Raw genomic sequence first — 18,392 nt, forward strand, 5'->3', positions numbered from 1 at the left:
ACCAACTTGTGGATTCTGCCCCCGACCTTTCCTGCCAAGGGAGGAAGACGCAGGCCTGCCTACCCTCCAGCGCCTCCTGTGGCTCAGGCCCTGGAAGTCCTGCTTCGAGGTTCAGCTCTCTGTTCTGTTTTTTTCTTTGAAGGGTGTTCCCAAGCCAACCGTGACAGGTGGTTCTAACTTTTGTGGAGTTTAGCCACTTTGTCTATTTTAAGAAACCATCTGGGACTGCTGAAAGCAGTTGTCTCCTCAGGATGGGTGAAATCAAGGGGTTAATTTGATCAAGTCTGCCTGCCCTGCTTGCTTTTTGTTTTTTCCCTTTTTCCATGGAGCACAAGTCTTCAGTAGCTGAAGGTCTCGCTGCTGAACGTGGAAACAACCTTCACTGGCTACTTTATAGATAACATTCATAGGTCACCATGAGAATGGGTGCTATAGTCATTTTTCAGGAACTTGGGACAGCTCTTGTCCAGCTCAAACCAATCGAGACCACCGACTTTTCTACTGGGCCTCTGCAAGTGCTTGAGGGGTGGCCTTTTGACATCGGAGGGCCAAAAACTCCACCCTCAGATCATAACACAACCATTTTCTTTTCTTTTCTTTTCTTTTTTTTTTTTTTTTTTTTTGAGACCGAGTCTCTCTCTGTCACCCAGGCTGGAGTGCAGTGGGCAATCTCCGCTTACTGCAAGCTCCACCTCCTGGGTTCACACCATTCTCGTGCCTCAGCTTCCTGAGTAGCTGGGACTATAGGCACCTGCCACCATGCCTGGCTAATTTTTTGTATTTTTTTTTTTCATTTTAGTAGAGACAGGGTTTCACCGTGTTAGCCAAGATGGTCTCGATCTCCTGACCTCATGATCTGCCTACCTCTGCCTCCCAAAGTGCTGGGATTACAGGCGTGAGCCACCATGCCCAGCCAGCAAAACAATTTTCTACACATATGTCCTTATGAAATGCCATGAACCCAAACTACACTTGGGCAGAATGAACCTATTACTTCATTTTCCCCACAGCCAATCACCCTTCCCCATGCCTTAGACCATCCTACTTCCCTCAGCCATAAATATCCCTAAGGCTTATCTTGAGGAGGTGGATTTAATATAAGCTGCTAGGAGCAGCAGACCCTGAAACTCCCCACCACTGCCCTTCCTATATTCTGCTTAAAATTTGGTGGATGAACCTCATTCTCCCTTTAATTGCGAACAGAAATGTGTGACACTCCTTGAGTGTCAATGAATGCCTGATCCCTGCCTAACTCAGGAAATTCTTGCCATCTCTCCAGGTGCTCTCCTAAAAATGGTGCTCCGGGGAATGATCTCACAGAACTCAAGTCTTTACCATTTTATGGTATCAATTTCTTAAGCTCATAGTGACAACAGTACGAGGATGGTGCTTTTGACCTATGGTCTCATACCTCCCTTCCTTCAGCATCCTCCCTAGACCGAGCCTTGAACCCTTTGTTTGGCATGAGGTAGGGCCTCAGTGCCTCAGTGGCATTCATAATTATTTTCTTTCCATGGTGAGGTTGGGAGAGAGTTGAGCTCTTCTCTAGAGGAGGGGCCCAGGTAAGGCTGAGAGGGGCCTCCGAGAAGCTCCTTCCTCCACAGCCCTCTCCCAGCAGCCACTGTTGTCCTTCACAAAGGCACCTCTGGCTCCTCCACTTCCTGTGATCCAAATGGGTGGTGAGAGGAGGAGACAGGGCTGCTCCTTAGGCCAAAACGACCTGGTGGTGGGCGTGGATGGCACAGAGGAGAAAGCAGTGGCTAGGAGTCAGGTGGAGATGATGTTTTGCTCCCTGAGGGCTCCAGGCCAGCTTTGCTCTAATTTTGTTTTCATTTGTTTTCACAATCCTGGAGGGAGAACTCTCTGGAGGCTTGGGAAGGTGGACCCCAGCTGCAAAGAAACACAGGCCAAGACCCACACACCACAGCCCAGGTCTTGTGGGTGGACAGAAGTGGTTCTGATTCCCGTCTAGGAAGTCTCAGGGACACAGTTCAGGAGTAATCTACAGGAGAAGCTGAAGGACAGTGGAGTTATCTCCCTTGCTCCTTATCTCCCTTCCCCAATGCCAGGCTTCCTCCTGGCTTCTTCCCAGAGGCCCTCTGGTCAAGAAGAACACATTAGCCAGGAAGACAGACACTCACCACCAGCCTTGGGCATAGGACAGTGGAGCTGACTTCTCTGGGAAGAGATTCGAGAGTCAGGGGGCCAGGGAGGCATCCCCCTTCCCAGCCGCTGGGTGTGGTTGACCTCCATGTCTTCCAACCAGTCCGGCCTCCACTCCCACAGGGCCAGGGAGAGGTTGGGGGTCAGGAAGATCTCATCCCGTGGGGAGGGAGGTGATGAGGCATCTGTCAGGGAGGGTAGAGGTGTCTGTGGGGGGTTGACCTTCAGCCCCTAGGGGCCAGTTTAGTACAGAAAGCTTAGGACCAGCTCAGGGCATGTATCCAGCCCTAAACATAACTTAGCCCCAACCCAGCCCTTCAGTCCCAGAGGCCACATCCCCAGGGGCCCGATCCATTTGTTTCTTTAGGGAGAAGTGATTGAACTGTTTCCTCCCAGCCCAGCTCTGGCCTTCTATCTGCACTCTCCCTTCACATCCCCATTCCCTGGGCATTCTTCTTCTGCCATCATGGCACTTCTCTCCTGGATAATCCTTGCCCTCCCATTTACCACGAGCCTGGTTTTTGTTTTTGTTTTTGTTTTTTTTGTTTTTGTTTTTGTGGGGGCAAAGGGTAGAGTTAGGGTTAGTAAAATGGGGATGGGGGATCTGATGGTACATGTGGGGAAGGGACACCCAAGGAGCCAGGACCCTGTACTACCTTCTGCTGACATAGAGATAAAGGTCCCACTCTGCTGGGAATGTCAGAGGTGAGCCCAGTGGCTCCTCAGCTCCAGCCATGGACAGAGCAGGACGATGGGATTGGAAGAGGATGGAGCAACCTTTCCTGGAGACTCAAGTCAGGGTAAGAGGGGAGTCCTAGAGGCAGGGAAACGGACCTACAGTTGGCTGCCTTTAGAATTGTACAATTTGGGCCAGGCTCAGTGGCTCATGCCTATAATCCCAACACTTTGGGAGGCTGAGGCAGGCAGATCACTCGAGGTCAGGAGTACAAAACCAGCCTGGCCAACATGGTGAAACCCTGTCTCTACTGAAAATACAAAAAAATTAGCTGGGCGTGGTGGTAGGTGCCTGTAATACCAGCTACTCGGGAGGCTGAGGCAACAGAATCTCTTGAACCTGGGAGGCAGAGGTTGCTGTGAGCTGAGATCATGCCACTGCCTGGGCAAACAAACAAAACAAAAACAAACAAACAAAAACGAATTGGACAATTTGTCCTTGTTCTGTGGGTGACCTTGGGCAAGCTAATAAAACTATCTGACTTACAGTTTCCTCATTAGGATAAGAGAGATAAAGAATATTCCACATAGACTTTCAATATTAAATGTATGCAAAGCACTTATCATAGTGCCTGAGATACAATAATCATTCAATAAAACTAGTTGTTTTAACAATGATGACATGATAATGGTTGTTAGAAAGGCAAGGGGCACGAGTGAGGAGTAAGATGGGGAGACCTCACATACCTGTGAAGACGCAGTCTGCCTCCCTGGGCTCTAGACCAAAACCAAAGCTATCCACAGCCACTGCCAGGGCCCGGGCAAAGTGAGCATCAGCGACGAAGGAGCCATCAGAGGAGCTGACAAGGCTGGCTCTGGCGCTGGCGGCATTGTCCTCAGAGGCTGAGCCCCAACCATTGGCTAAGGAGCCCTCGCTGGGGGTGGGGGTGAGGCAGGGCCGAGGTGGGCACAGCAAGACTCCCCCCTCGGGCCCCACCCCTCCTCCGGTCCTGCCCATGTCCGTGAACTCTGAGGCTGTTGGGACGCTGATGTACCCATAGGTGGTGGGGGGTGAAGGAGCCCTTGGCATGGGAGAGATGCTGTTCCTAGGGAGAGGCAAAAGGTGAGACGGCAATGGTTTCAATGGGATGGAGGTTGTAGTAGCAGAAAAGCCCCAGTTGAGGAAGGGCGGAATGGGTGGAGAACTACAGCTTTTCTGTAGTTCTTTGGTTATCTCTCAAGCTACTCACCTGGGAGTCTCCTCACCCTCACTGAGTTCCAAGCACAGGGCTACCTCCTCAGGGGTCAGCACACTGTCTTGATCCTCCCCCAGGGATGACAGTGAAGAGCTGGACAGGCGACTGGAAGCTGGGCTGGGGCCAGAGAGGGAAGAGGCCTGGAGGCTAGAGGGACTGCAGGGGCTAAGGATGGGGATGGGGGCTGCTGGCAGCAGGATGGAGGAGGGAGCCTGTGGTGCCACTGGAGGCCTGATTGGGGTGAGAGAGTGATGGCACGGTGGTTAGCACAGCTCTTCAAGTCCTTTCCCCCTTCCCCAGCCTGTCCAATCCTGGCACACACTCCCCACACCCCCACTCTCCCAGCCCTGCTTCCCGACCCCATGCCCTCTTACTGGGTCTGTTGACTCTGAGTCGGGGGAGTTTCATGAGGAAAGAGGGGTGCTGGAGGGAGAGGACGAGTAACCAGCTCTTTTGAGGAGCTGAGGAGTTTCGGTCCCAGGGCCCGCCAGGCAACCAGAGCTTGGGGCACAGCTCCTGGGGAACAGAAGCCTGGGTGTGAGAACAGTGGCATCCCATCTGCTCTGGAGCTCAGCCTGCCGGCCTGCCCACCAGCCCCCTTAGCTACCTGTCTGCTACTCCAGCAAACCCTCATCAGCCTCCTCAGGGATAGGAGGATGAGCCCATGGGAGGGGCCTGGGCTGGTGAGCCCCTGCACCCCTATACCCTATCTCACCCCTTCACTTCCCTTTCAGGGACCCCCTCTCACCTGGGCTTTGGGAAAGGTTCTTGGAGCCTCTATTTCCCAGCTCACAGGCCCGGAGCTCCAAGGGGTGGCTGCCCCGGAGCAGTGGGGAACTGTTGGCATGCTGCAGCTCTGCAAAGAAAGGGTTGGTGGTTGCGGGGCCCAGGATGGACTTTTCAGACCCCAGCTGCTGGCTCTATCTTCAGCCTTATTCAATTCAGCCTGCACGAGCCTGAACTCAGAGAAAAGAGGGGGAATCCCCCCGAATCCCCTCCACACCCCCATCTTCATCCAGCAGCTGTGATAGGGTAGAAGGAGCACTAGGCTTGGAGTCAAAAGACCTGCCCAGCTTAGCTGTGTGACCTCAGGGCAGTCCATGTACCTTTCTGAGTCTCAGTTTCATGTGTAAACAACCACTTCGAGTGATGGTCTTGACAATTAAGTAAAAACAGATTGCACAAGTTCTTGGCCTTGATAGATGCTTTAAAAAACAACTTTCTTTTCCTTGACTGTATTCATTCCAATCTTCCTGATCTCTATACCCTCACATTGCTACTCTCATGAATTTTGGCTCAGTAAGAAAAATACTCCTTCTTTTCTTGGACAGAATCTATTAATTTCCATTTCTCACATTGCAAACATCTCACATGGCTCTGGATAGCCCTGCTCTGGGAAACTCGACTGTCTCTCGCTTGAAAGATGGAGTAGACTGTCAGGTTGAGCTGAGTGGGTAAGACAAAAACAGGGATCGACACACAATGTCGGCTGTGACACGAGACAGTCAGCTAATAGGAAGAGGAACTTCAGAGTGGGAAAACGTATTGGTCTATCCCAGGGAGGCAATGCCCTGCCCATAGCTATTCAATACTTTTTGTTGAATGAAAGAATGAATGTATATCAGAAATGTGGATATAACACACAGTGAGAAGAGTCACCTACAAGATGGAAGCTGTCATCTGGCCCACATGGGCAGTGGAGAGACAGGGCTCTGAGTGAACTTTCACAACAGAGAAGCTGGAAACTAAAGAGACAGCCCCAACTATGTGCAGTGACCTGTGAGCATGCTTCTTGGTCAGGCCAGAATGCAAAAGGGATCTAAGTTTAAGCCAGAGAGGAATAGGGTAATAGAGGAAAGAGATTTTTCCAGGACTACCAGGAACCTGAAGAACATCAGATAAAGGAGAAAAGAAACAGCCTTTAGATTAGTGTCCCATGATCAGAAGCCCAGATAGGAAAGGGTTTCCCTTCTTGGTGGACCAGGGACCAGGCAGGACCCTCAGGGTAGAGCTATCTAGTCAGTCACATATCAGAGATCTGGGGGCCACTATGGGCAGCTTCAGAGCAGGGAAGTGAGCCAGGCTTTGGCATTGACCAAGATCCCATTTATGTACTAGTGGCCAGACCTTCTGATCCTTTGGGATGAAAACTCATCAATGACTAGACTCCCTCCATCAAAGTTTCCTTTGGTACTTTGGCTGTTTGGTTTTTATTGATTTTCTATAGCTTTCCTATGACCCAGTTGGCTGGGAGCCAACTTCAGGGTGGGTGCACCAACTCTGCTATCATCAGCTTTGTCTTGTCTGGTGCCTGGCTTCTTGACTAAGCTCAGAAATGTGAGCACAAGTTGGTTGGCTGGTTTGAGTGGAAAGGGAAAGAAAACAGCCAGGCCTGGAAAAGGCCACTTTTATCCCAGCCTGTTTCACTTCCTCTAAGGGACCCTGTTAACAAAAGCCCTCCTCTTACGTTGCTGGGAGTTACTTGGACTTTAGTTTCAATTCTAATTGAATAAACTGTACAAGAAAAATGTTACCAAGGTGAAAGGTTGAAACTCATTGGTCAAATTGCAATAAATATTTGTTTGAATAAAATGATGAATGAATGAGGATATTCAGTGCATATATCTGGCAAAGTGAGCAGAACTAAGAACCTGCTATGATGGATGAGAGACAGGAGACTGTAATTGTGAGGATATCAGCACTGGAGAAGAAACCCCAACTAAGGCCAAATAATAAGAAAAAGGAACAAGCAGGTCAAGGGGAGTGGGGGGCACTGGGAGAGCCTGCCGCTTTTAGAACAGGAAGAAACAGCAGTAGAATCAACTCCATGGCTCTGGAGAAGACCATAGCATGATCTTGCTGCTGCTCAGGTCCTGGGAGACAGAGGTAGAATATGTAGTGTCTATCAGCCAAGGAGTCGCCGCAGTTGACCTATCCTGGGGGCAGTGGTGAGATGGGGCTGGAGCGAGGAGAAACAGGGAGTGAAGTAAAGACCTAAACCACAGGCTAGGAAGCCTCATCTCAGAATTGGAACCCTTCTTAAGAACTGGCTGTAGAAAACCACTCACCTCTTTCGAGTAGCATTACTGTTCTAAGAGGGGCTATCCATCCCATTAAAGTTGGTGTAGCTCTCCCCGGGAAGGCTGTTTTTTAAATGAAACTATTCAACCTCTTTTTAGCTGGTGTTTCATTACCACCAAGGATTTATAATGCAATAGCTCTGAAGCAAAGCTGGTAAGAATGCCAGCTTCGCTGATATTTAGAGTCATAAAATTCTGGATATTGAACAAGCTGTTAATTATCTTAATCCATCTTTGTCTTATTAAAAGTTGGATTAAATCCACTTAAAAAAAAGACTTGGCTGTAGAACATTTGTTAGGTCTTACTAATTAGTACAGAAGACTCAAGAAGACAGCAGGTAGAGTGCAGGCCAGTGTTCTGCAGGCCAGAAATAGGAAAAAAGACTCAAAGAGAGAATAGGATTTCCTGAGGGAGCTCCAGAGAGACTCAGAATCACCTTCAGAGGCAGACTATCCTGCCTTCAGATTTGAGTCCTGCAGCTAATTACTTGCAGAATTTTGAACCAGTAACTCAATCATTCTGACCCTCTTCCTGTCTGTACAATTAGAGAAATAGTAGCTAGCTAATCTATTGTGAGGATTAAATGAAATAATAAATATAAGTAAAGCACCTAGCATATAGTAATTGATCAAAAATGGAGGCTATACTTATTCTTCTCTGGAAAGTCAAAGAAGGCAGCTGGGAGTCAGGAGATAAACCTGTCCAGAAAGGAAATAGCCATTCCTCTCTGAGAAGTGAGTTGGGAGTTGGTGCCCAAGCACACCTGTACATGGTACACCAGGAGATGAGCTCATGGGAGCCTGAGGCTTTGTGCCAGCACTGGTCACATTCCTCCAGGCTCCAGCATTACTTATATGCTAGTCAACACTTTCGTTAGACGGGCCCTGAGCCCTTAGAAGTCAAGGGCTGTGTCTGACGTCTCTTGTGTTCCCCATGTCTGGCATGCAGTGGTGCTTATTAAATGTTTGCTGAGTTGAATTGAATGCAGCATTAGGGCTCACTGCTGGTGTAGCCAAACTGAAACAAGAGCACAGTGCAAAAAGCTGAGGCTATTGCACCCCTAGCTGAGCGCTCTGGTGGTAGGAGAAAGAGGTCTTTTATCTACCTGGAGAGGAGAATGGAAGGAGGGTGTGGAGGTTGCACCCCCTTCCAGGCTTTGAGGCCTTGTTCCCATCACATTCCCATTCCTGGGCCCGCCTACCACCAGCTCAGTCTATGTCTATTCTCCCCCTCCTTACCCTGCTTCTTTTTGGCCTTCCAAGCCTCTGCAGGCGCCAGAGACAAGCGGGGAGAAGAGAGTCCCCTGCGGCTGCAGAGGCTGTCTGAGCTGGAACAGGGGCTGGAGAGCTGGGCCAGCTGGGGTGGGAGGCGCCTGACAGCTGGGACCTGGGGACTTGGCCTGGCTGGGGTACTGGAGGGCAGCTCAGCGATGAGGGAGCCATAAAAAGTGCTGGTGTCTGGAAGCAGGGGCACGCCGGGGCTTCGGGAGTCCCAGGAGAGCACTGTGATATAAATGACAGGAGGAATTATGGTGAGCATGTCCCGCTTTCCATCCCTGAGATCACTGCCCCCTGCTAGGCCCTTGCCCCCACTGAGCACGCTCACAGGAGCGACGACAGTCTAGTGGGTCCCGGGCATCCGCCCCCAGCCGACTGCTGAGGCTGCTGCTGCTGCTCAGGTCCCGAGAGCCAGAGGTGGAACGCCAAGTGTCTGCCAACCACTGGGAGTCACTGTGATCCATCCTGGGGCAGTGGAGGGAGGGGGTGAGGCCGGGAGAAACAGGGAGAAGTGAGAACCTTATTGGCCAAGACCTCCTGTTCAGAGGCAGCAGAAGAGGGCAAGGAGATGGTGGTATCGGCTTTATCCTTACTACTGCTTTTCAGCTTTTCACAGACTCCTTGAGATCTCTGACCTGGTCCCCCAAAGTCAGCACCCCTTTCTATTCCTGGATGAGGGGAAATCCGAGTCACCCAGAGCTGAGAGGTAGTAATGACAGACAGCTATGTATGCTGAGGTAAAAAGAAGACCTGAAGACAAATTTGGTTTGACAATCTCTATCTGTCACAGCTTAGCTTGGGTAAGTATATCTGTTGTACTTGGGTAAGTACATCCTCTCTAAGCCCCAGTTTTCTCATCTGTAAAATGGTAGCAATAAGGCCTTCCACACTCAAGACTGATGGTCTGAGTTTATATGAGGAAATGTGAGATCACTCAGCTGGCAGAGCAGGAGCTTCCTCCATGGACATTGGCCTCTGGCTGCCTGAGAGAACCTTCAAGAACGGGGATCTGAGCAAGGAGCTTCTCTGCATAAGACCTTCAATGGCCCCTCATTTACCACGACACAGCCCAGGCACTTAGCATGGCTAACAGGACCCTCCTTGGTCTGGCTTCCAGCTCCCTAACTATATCCTTTGCTCTGACCCATCTCATGCCCTATACCCGAGCCAGAACAAATGGTTTGTCTTTCCCTGTGGACAGCAGGCTATTACTTGCTGCTTCATTGCTCTTCTCTCCACCCCCTTCTTACTGTCAGGGTAATGTGGAATCTTCTTTCTCCTATGTTTTTCCACATTGACACCCTCCATGTGTCTTGTACCCGCTTCTGCGTGTCCAGTACACGATTGCACTCATATCCGCTCATGCCTGTCTCTGCCTATACTGAGAGATCCTGGCAGGTGGAGGCTATTCCAAAGGAATGAATGAACCAAAGATCAGAATGGAATCTCCCTCAAGGACAGAGCAGAAGATCCCAGGGAAGCCACAGAAAGCTTAGGGCAGAGCAGACAAAGCCAGGAGATAGCTGGAAGAAAGAAGCCAGTGAGCTCAGAAAACTCAGAATACAACACCAGCCGGCTTGGACCCCTGCTCTGGGCTGAGGACCCGACAGTGAAATGGCAGCTGTAGGCCTGGATATGCTGGCACATAGTAGGTGCTCAATAACTTCTGCGGAGAGATGCAGACCTGGAGTGGGAAGCCTCCCAGAGGAGATCTAGTGAAATAAAGAGCCAAGAAGGCAGATAGAGAGATGAGGCGGTTACTTAGTACAAAACTCAGACAACGGGAGCAAGAAGGATGTGTTCTCTATCAGCATGATGTCCCAAAACTGCAGACTTGTTCTGGCGGCCAAATATACCGGAAGCAGAAGGGCCTATGGGCAGATCCCGTTTTTGAGAACAGTGAGGAAGAATCTATGATGTAGGCACTGAACACCCTCTGCTGGGGCTGCGGGTGGATTATGATGCAGGCACGATGGCTCAGTGAGAGAATTACTGAGTGCAGAGGCACTACTTGGTAGACCATGGGTGCACACAGAAGATGAGACATTTGAGCTGGTCATCTCATGCTGATTATTCTCCACTAGCAGGGTGAGGCAGCAGGAGAGGTGGGGTGACAAGAGTCCTGGATTGGGGGTTTAGAAGTTTTTATGAGTTTCAGTTTACTAGTCTGTCAAGTGGTGTGATAGGAATATTAATGACAGAGAAATGAACTATCAGTTGGAGTTACAGGAGAGATTCATGTACGAGAGTCCCAAACTTCCTGGCAGGTAGACTAGTACTCCATTCTTCTCTGTTGCAGCTCCACTGTCCCTTCCACCCTCCCTTACTTCAGAGCTCCCCTTTCACCTCTCACCTGTGTTTTAGGATGGCATCCTCACTGGTATATCTGTACAGACCTGGGAGAAGGCAGGAGGAAGGCTAAATCCAGAGGCTGGATCACCTGGCCAGAGATCCAAAGCCCCTGCACCATTCTGGCTGGATGCTGAGGAGGCCTGTATACATGTGGGTCCTCCTCAGACTCTCACCTGGGCCCAGGTGCACCCCAGCTCGGCGCCGGCGCTGGATACACATAGCGGTGCCCAGAAGCAGCAGCCAGAGCACAACACCACAGGTGGCAATGACCTCAGGTCGCTTCAAGGTGGCCCTCAGCTGCTCCAGGGTCCAGGGACCATGCTCACTGGGTTCTCGGGCGGCTCGCTCCATGGCCTGCTCTGTATGGGATGCAGAGCTCAGGGGGAGGGGGAGTGGAGGCATTGAGGGCCTGGCAGGCAAGGGGGAAGAGCTGGAAGTGTGAGGTGGGAGCAGGGAGAGAGGAAGGCGGGATGCAGGCTGAAGGGTAGGGTGGGCCTGTGGGCACTGCCCTCACCTAAAAGGAAGCAGACAGGGCTACTGGGCTCCCCAGCTCCAGCACCAGTGACTGCAGCCACTTGCACGCAGTAGGAGCCTGGCATGTGGGTGGCGATTTCCAGCTGGGTCTGCTCACCAACTACAGTCCAGTTGGCTGGTGGCAGTGACGTGTTGCCCAGGCTCCAGACCTGAGGCACAAGCAGAAGTGAACAGCTGCCCCAGGCACCATCCCAGAAGCTAAGCCCTTTATCTGCAGATCAGACTCCGGGGATGTGGTTATTCTGCCCTACCATCCAGTTGGGGAATGCACCCAATTTCCTGTTCCCCTCCTATTCTCCCTACCAAGTGAGAGATACCTCTCTCTAGATCAACAGTAGAAGGGCAAAAGCAATCTGCTAAAATACATGTAACATAGCAGTTCTCAAACAACAGCATGCTTCCAAGTCACCTGGGGGGCCTGCTAAAGCACAGTTTGCCAGGCCCATCTCTGAGTTTCTGATTTATTAGGCCTGGGAAAGGATCTGAGGGTTTGTATTCCTAACAAGGTCCTGGGTGAGGCTGATGTTGCTGCTCCAGAAGTCAAACTTTGAGCACCACACCCTTACTCACAGCCTGGTTTCATCTACTCTGTTTCTTATTCCTGTGGCCTTAACCCCACTTTCCATGTCTGTAAACTGGGGATAATACCCCAGGGTGGACTGTGAGGTGAGACGGGATCATGGAGGTCAAGTTCTTGGCAGGGTCTGGCAGACAGTGGGTCCTTGCTCAGCAAAAGCAGGTTTCCTTTGCTTCTCTGCCCAGGTACCTTTCTCAGCGCCCAGAGCAGGGGTATGCAGAACTCCAGAGAAAAGAAATGTCCTGGCAACACTAGGAAGGGCTGTGTCAGCTTGTGGGGGTACCTGGTAGCCACGGATGATGCCATTGTGGTTTTCAGCAGGTGGTGGGACCCAGCTCACAAGGACACTGCCATTGCCAGGTTTTAGGGTCACCTCCTGGGGTGGGGCACTGGGCACTGGAGGGGTGGAAGAGAGGATATGAGGGGCCCTGAGGGAGAGGACTCTAGGGAAAGGAGCTGGGATGGGGGACACAGAGTCAGAACCCCACCAAGGAGACAAGAAGCCTCTTGAAGCTCTGCTGTCCTGGCCAGGGCAGAAGGGAGTCCCAGGGTAGGACCCATAATCTCCCCCCAAGACTGAAGCAGAACAGTCCGGGGCCCCCAAATAAGAAGGAGCCAGAGGGGATATTGTTGGGTTCTGAAGGGATCAGGCCCCGACCTTTTTCCGGCAGCCTCAGGAGCAGCACGTTGCTGTCAGGGCCTCTAGCCCGGCCAGATGATGGTCTCACTTTGAACTCGTAGTCTTGGCCCCAGTGGAGGCCTCCAAGCTCTGCACTCTGCCAGCCGGCCAGCAGTTCCTCTGCCCACGGAGCTCCCTGGCCTCCCGGGGCAGTCTGGGTCCTGAACAAGGCCGTGTAGGATTGGGCAGGTGCAGCAGGGCCGCTCACCTGGGAAGGAGTTTCGAGGAAGGGTGAGGGGTCAGAGAGCTCAGGAACGCCCTCTCTCGAGCTCTGGATTGGCTTTCACCCTTAGCACCTGGCCTTCACCTTCCAGCTGAGCCACACCGCCGGTCCGGGCTTGGGGCCCTGTGCGGGATCCGGGTTCAGCAGTGTCACATTTTCCAGCTGAATTCGCACAGCCAGAAGCTCCACAGGCTCCGTGTAGTCCTGGGGCTCTGTGGGGAGGGTAGGGCTGGGCTGGGGCTTACAGGCCGGAGTGACAGAACTGAGGCGTGGAACATCCCTCAGCCAGGGAGAACCCCAGGGAACCCAAACTCCCAGAGTCTCCAGGTCTTGAGCATTCCGATTTCTACTCGAGCAGGGGGAGCCTCCCGCTACATGAGACTCCCAGCACTTTGACCCTGACCCCACATACCCTAACCCCAGCCCAAACCAGAACACACCACCCTAACTGGAGCCTGCAGCCTGGCTCTGATTTTAGCCCACCCCCGCCCTTACCCTGGATGGAAACCCGGGCTGCACGGCTCTCCCTGTGTCCTGCGCTGTTGGTGGCCACACACATGTAGGTCCCTGCGTCACTCTTCTCTGCTCTTGCCATCAGCAGGGACCCCCCGGACACCTGTCAGGGCCAGGTTCACTGTGAAGTCTTCTATGTGGGGAGGAGCTCTGAGCTGGGGGGAAGTTTGAGGCCCGCCTGCTCTCCCCTCCTCAAATTCTACCGGAGGATGCGGGGCTGGACAGCAGGTCAGTCCCTCAGAGTGTACCCAGGTCTGCCCAGGCCAGGATGAAGTGTGGGGGAGGGGGCCACACTTACCGTGTGCCTTCCGGGCTGGAGGGCCAGGGGTTTCCCATCTTTCCACCATGAGACTGTGGGCTCTGGGTGGCCCCAGGGTGGCCCACATTCCAGAGTTACCTGCTCACCCACCACAGCCACCGTGTCCCGAGGCTGGATCTGGAAATCCTCCCGGATGACTGTGGGGAGGATGGAAGGTGACACGGAGCAGGGCCCAGGCCTCTTCTCCCTCCCTTATCACTCTTGCCCCCTTCTGCTTTGCCCACCTTCCTGGCCTCCCACTTTGGACCAGCCCCAGCCCAGCTTGCCCTCCCAAGCCTTCCAGCCCAGGCTTCTGCTCACAGGTATCCCACTGACCTCTCAGATGTTCCCCTGAACATTCAACTCAGATGTCGCCACCCAGGTTTGCCCCACCCTGAAGCTCCCCTCCCAGGCCTCACCAGCCACAGACAGCCGAGCGCCTCTGCTGACTGCTGTGCCAAGCCGGTTGCTGGCCTCACACGTGTAGATACCCAGGTCTGTGGACAGGGCCTGGCCATCGTGGGCATGTCCCCGGGCAGGGGGCTGCAGCAGCAGAAGGGTCCCATCAGGCAGGAGGTGGTGTGGGTCTGGGGGCACCATGCTCAGGGGCTGCCCATTCAGCAGCCAGCGGATGGTGGGAGGTGGCTGGCCTGAGGCTCGGCAGCTCATCCTGGCAGGGCCAGGGCCCTGGAACAGCTGGTCCTGGGGGTGGACTAGGATCTGGGGCGGAGAGTCCTGAGCCATGCCTCCTGGGAGGGAAAGGGAGCAGAGCCCGGTCTGATCACCAGCAACACCCCAAATTCCTGGCCCACCCCTTATCTGTCTTCTCTTGTGGGCAAGTTTGCCATAAAACCTGTAATCTGAACTACTAAAGTTTGCCTCCCAAAGAACAAGCTAGCTAGGAGGAGAGAGGGCCAGCATGCACGGCATCCAGGCCAGGGCTCCCACAGCATGTTCGCGCTCTCTCGCTCTCTCTCTCTCTTTCTTTCTCTCTCTCTTTTTCTTTCTTTCTTTCTTTCTTTCTTTCTTTCTTTCTTTCTTTCTTTCTTTCTTTCTCTCTCTCTCTCTCTCTCCTCTCTCTGTTGTGTGCACACATGCACAAACACACATACACTTAACACACACTAATCATCATCATCATCCTCCTCCTCCTCCTCATCTCTGGTCCCCCCACTGCAAAAGGGAAGCAAGCAGTCAGCAGGCCTCCTCTGCCCTGAGCAGGCCTTGGATGGAGGGAGCATGGGCCGGGAGAGGGAGAGCAACTCACCCATGATGAGCAGGAGCAGCAGAGACAGGGAACACCTGCCCCCTCGGAGGCTCTCTCCTCCAGAGCCCATGGCTACTCTCAGCCCTCTGTCCTTGTCCCGAGCACTTTGTCCTGCTGCTCTGAGCTCACAGGGAAGAGGGAAGGAGGGGCGGGGTGGGCTGGTGGTGGTTGTTTGTGACCGAGACTCTGCCCCAGGAGGGAAGCGGCTTTGAGGAAACCGATGCTTCCTGCCTGGCCCTCAGTGACTTGGAGAACTGGGAGGAGACCAGAGGCGAGAAACTCTCTGACCTCGACCCTTTAGCTATAACCCCCGACCCTAACTTCAGCGCTAAGCTTTATCTCATGATCTAGTCGGGGATTTCTTACAGGGTATCCCTACACTAACCATAACTCCAATCAGAGCCTTAATCTTCTATTTAAATCTTATCCCTGGATCCCAATCCTTATCCCTTTGCCACCTGCTAGAGAGGAATGAAAACCCCAGGAGTCTCAGGACACAGCAAGAAGCTGAGGACAGAGGGCAGTGGGGCTGCAGGTTGGGGAGGCTGAGTGAAGTGGAGCAGGGGTGGATTGTAACGCCCTGGTCCATTTCCCCAGGGCAGATGGACCAGGAGGTGGGGTAGGGTGGGAGACAGGAAGGACTCAGAGCGTCTGGGACAAGCTGGGAAGTTACCACAGGGTGTGTCCATATTCAGCTCAGAGATGGATGAAATAAGCTTCTGTGGAGACCTTGGGCAAGTCAGTTTCCTTCTCTGTAAAATGGAAATAATAATAGTAATTCCTACCTTGAGGGATAAAGTAATGATGAAACACGTAAAGCATAAAACCACTGGCATCCAGTGCCTGACTCATTATGAGTGATCCACAAAGCTGAGCCAACATTGTGTATTTATTTTCAGGCCCATCCCATTGCTGAAACTATTGGAGGATCCTCGGCAGGAGTATTTTTCAGGCCCTGGAAAGGTGGTTGGAGTAAAAGACCTTTTAAGAGTCTTTCCAGTCCCGAGACCCTGTGTCCATATCTGTAGCAGGCAGGCCTTGCAGGTTTTGAGCCTACAATGTCGGCTCTTGCCCACTGCCCCCTTTCCCTCACAACCTAGACAGAGGCCACACTCCCCTCTCAGATCCCAGCTCGTGTTTACCAGTCTCTTCCTTCCAAATCTGGAATCTCAGCCATTTCCTGGAGCTGTTCCCGGAAGGCCAAGACCAGGCTCTGGGGCTCAGCGGAAGAGTATCCAGCCTTTGTTCCCAGTTGTTCCTGGCCAGCTTCTCTGCAGGGTCCCTAACCCAGCTGACGCCCTCCCTTCCTCCCCCTTCCCATCCTGGCTTCCGTGCCAGCCACAGCCTAACAGCCTGTCAAGTAGAAGGCTCCTTCACTCCTCCTCTTTCCTCTCAAACTCAGACCAAGACTGACAAAGACAGAATTGGAGCAAGGAAACACCATGGTCTCTACAAACTGGGGAGTTTGCAGAGGCTAAAAAATAGGCAGAGTGAAAGTCATAGAGCGGCAGAGCTGGAAGGATAGGAATTGGGGCCAGAGAACAGAATGTCACTACCCTTAGCACCTCTAATTCTGAAATCCTAAATTCTGTTCTCTGGTCCCAATTCCTACCCCAAATTCTGTGGGTGTATCCCCACAGCCGCCATAGCTGCTCAATCATGGAGCCTTGATCCTCTATTTACCCCAAATCTTTGTCCACTGGATCCCAATCCTTATCCCTTTGCCACCTGCTAGAGAGGAATGAAAACCCTAGGAGTCTCAGGACACAGCAAGAAGCTGAGGACAGAGGGCAGTGGGGCTGCAGGTTGGGGAGGCTGAGTGAAGTGGAGCAGGGGTGGATTGTAATGCCCTGGTCCATTTACCCAGGGCAGATGGACCAGGAGGTGGGGTAGGGTGGGAGACAGGAAGGACTCAGAGCGTCTGGGACAAGCTGGGAGATTCCCACAGGGTGTGTCCATATTCAGCTCAGAGATGGATGAAATAAGCTTCTGTGGAGACCTTGGGCAAGTCAGTTTCCTTCTCTGTAAAATGGAAATAGTAATAGTAGTTCCTACCTTGTCACCTTCAGCACAGCCTCGCCCTACTCCCAGGTTCTGGAGAGCTAGGTGCTAACACCTGAAGGTGATTGGAGGGGCAGATTCCTCAGTTGTTCTTGCAGGACACTAGAACTTTTTCTCCAGGGCACTCAGAGTGACATGTGGTGGTGGCCGAGGAGACTTCCCAACAGTAGGGTATGTCTGGATGGCTCCCAGAGACTGCAGGGCTCATTTCCAGCAACCTGGTGCATCCGCATCCTCATTGTCTCATTTCCACAAACTAAGGAAGAGCCGACTGCATGAGTCATGGGGATGATGTAGCTTGGTGGGAGCCGCCTCCAATTGCTATTTCAGGGAAGCTCTGTTCTGGGGCTCTGGTGACGCGCAGTCCTGGTGACCAGTTTAAGCAGTGCCTTCCTTCACCCCTAGTTCTAGTGTTTTGTGTATTCTAACTCCCTCTTCGTTGCTTGTAAGAGGGAGAAGAGAGGGGAAGCACCTGGTGCCCTTCTGAGCAAACCTCCAGAGGAAATTTCTCTTCAACCTCTGGCTCCTGGCTTCTTTGGCTTTTTGCTCTGTGATCTCTGAAGATGCAATCTGAGACTCCTGCTGGCCAAGCCGGTGGAGAAAAGGGGATAAACTCAGGTGGGATTTGGAGTCAGTTACACTGAGGTTGAGATCCTGCGTCCACCTCTTATTGGCAGAGAGATCTTGAGTAAGTCACATTACCTCTCTGAGACCCACTTCCCTCATCTCTAAAATGTCCGCATGAGGTTTACAGACAATGGACATGGAAGTTCTTTGAAAACACTAGATACGTGTTACTTGTCCTTTGAGTGTTCTGGGATCAGCATGCCTGACCAACACAGCCATAGCCAGTCCCAGCTACCCCTTGATACTCTTTTTGGATTTGAGACTCACACTTTTTGCCTTCTTGTTTTTTCCCCTTTTTTGCTTGAATCTGCTTGGTCTCAATCTATAAATTCTCATGTTTTTTCCAAGATGCCAACAGCTGGAGGGAAATTGAGCCGAGAGAAGACAGTAATGACCTCTTTTTAGCTGGCTGGAAAACTCACCCTAAGTCCACTTCACTGGACAGCGTCTATTCCCTAGTTTCTGATCCCATCAACATCGTGGGTGATTTTAGGTGCTTGGAATCTAAAATCACATCGAATACTCTCAACCCTACATTTTCTTAACTTTCTCTACACCAATGACTACGAGTCACACCTAGGTTAAACATTGCCCAGTTGGAGATTTCAAGGGCTGCTGACATCAATATTTAACCATTTGCTCACATGTCCAGGAAGAAGGGGATATCAGCTACTGTGCTTTGTGTTCACCCTGTCAATGCCCTCCGGTCAAAGACCATCAGGAACATACCTATTGTTGAACAAGTTGATTTACTCCTTGTAGCTGGAGAGAGTGCGTGCCATGGAGAACTATGTAATGTCTCAGTAAGA

General features: G+C 52.1%; 1 protein-coding gene across 5 annotated transcripts; it reads right to left on the minus strand.

Annotated features, from left to right (window-relative positions):
• Positions 1–763: 763 nt before the first annotated feature.
• Positions 764–15,641, minus strand: ROBO4 (roundabout guidance receptor 4). Of its 5 annotated transcripts, none has more exons than XM_032167801.2 (18): positions 15,569–15,641; positions 14,048–14,377; positions 13,629–13,786; positions 13,313–13,433; positions 12,902–13,029; positions 12,574–12,802; positions 12,199–12,311; positions 11,319–11,487; positions 10,978–11,163; positions 10,806–10,848; positions 8,781–8,917; positions 8,414–8,677; positions 4,843–4,950; positions 4,469–4,610; positions 4,089–4,325; positions 3,586–3,944; positions 2,142–2,348; positions 764–2,014 (listed from the first exon to the last, which is right to left on the minus strand). In XM_032167801.2, exons 1-18 carry the CDS (start codon positions 15,582–15,584, stop codon positions 1,992–1,994), a joined length of 2,970 nt encoding a protein of 989 aa, XP_032023692.1. In that variant the 5' UTR covers positions 15,585–15,641; the 3' UTR covers positions 764–1,991. The 5 variants fall into 5 exon arrangements, 4 of the variants coding, with proteins under 4 accessions (XP_032023692.1, XP_032023690.1, XP_032023691.1 ...); XM_032167799.2 differs by having other exon boundaries at positions 14,896–15,641; XM_032167800.2 differs by having other exon boundaries at positions 1,331–2,014; positions 12,574–12,755; positions 12,891–13,029; positions 14,896–15,641.
• Between the last annotated feature and the right edge of the window lie 2,751 nt (positions 15,642–18,392).

Source organism: Hylobates moloch, unplaced genomic scaffold (assembly GCF_009828535.3).
Source record: "Hylobates moloch isolate HMO894 unplaced genomic scaffold, HMol_V3 SCAFFOLD_11, whole genome shotgun sequence".
In the NCBI taxonomy this organism is placed as follows: domain Eukaryota; kingdom Metazoa; phylum Chordata; class Mammalia; order Primates; family Hylobatidae; genus Hylobates; species Hylobates moloch.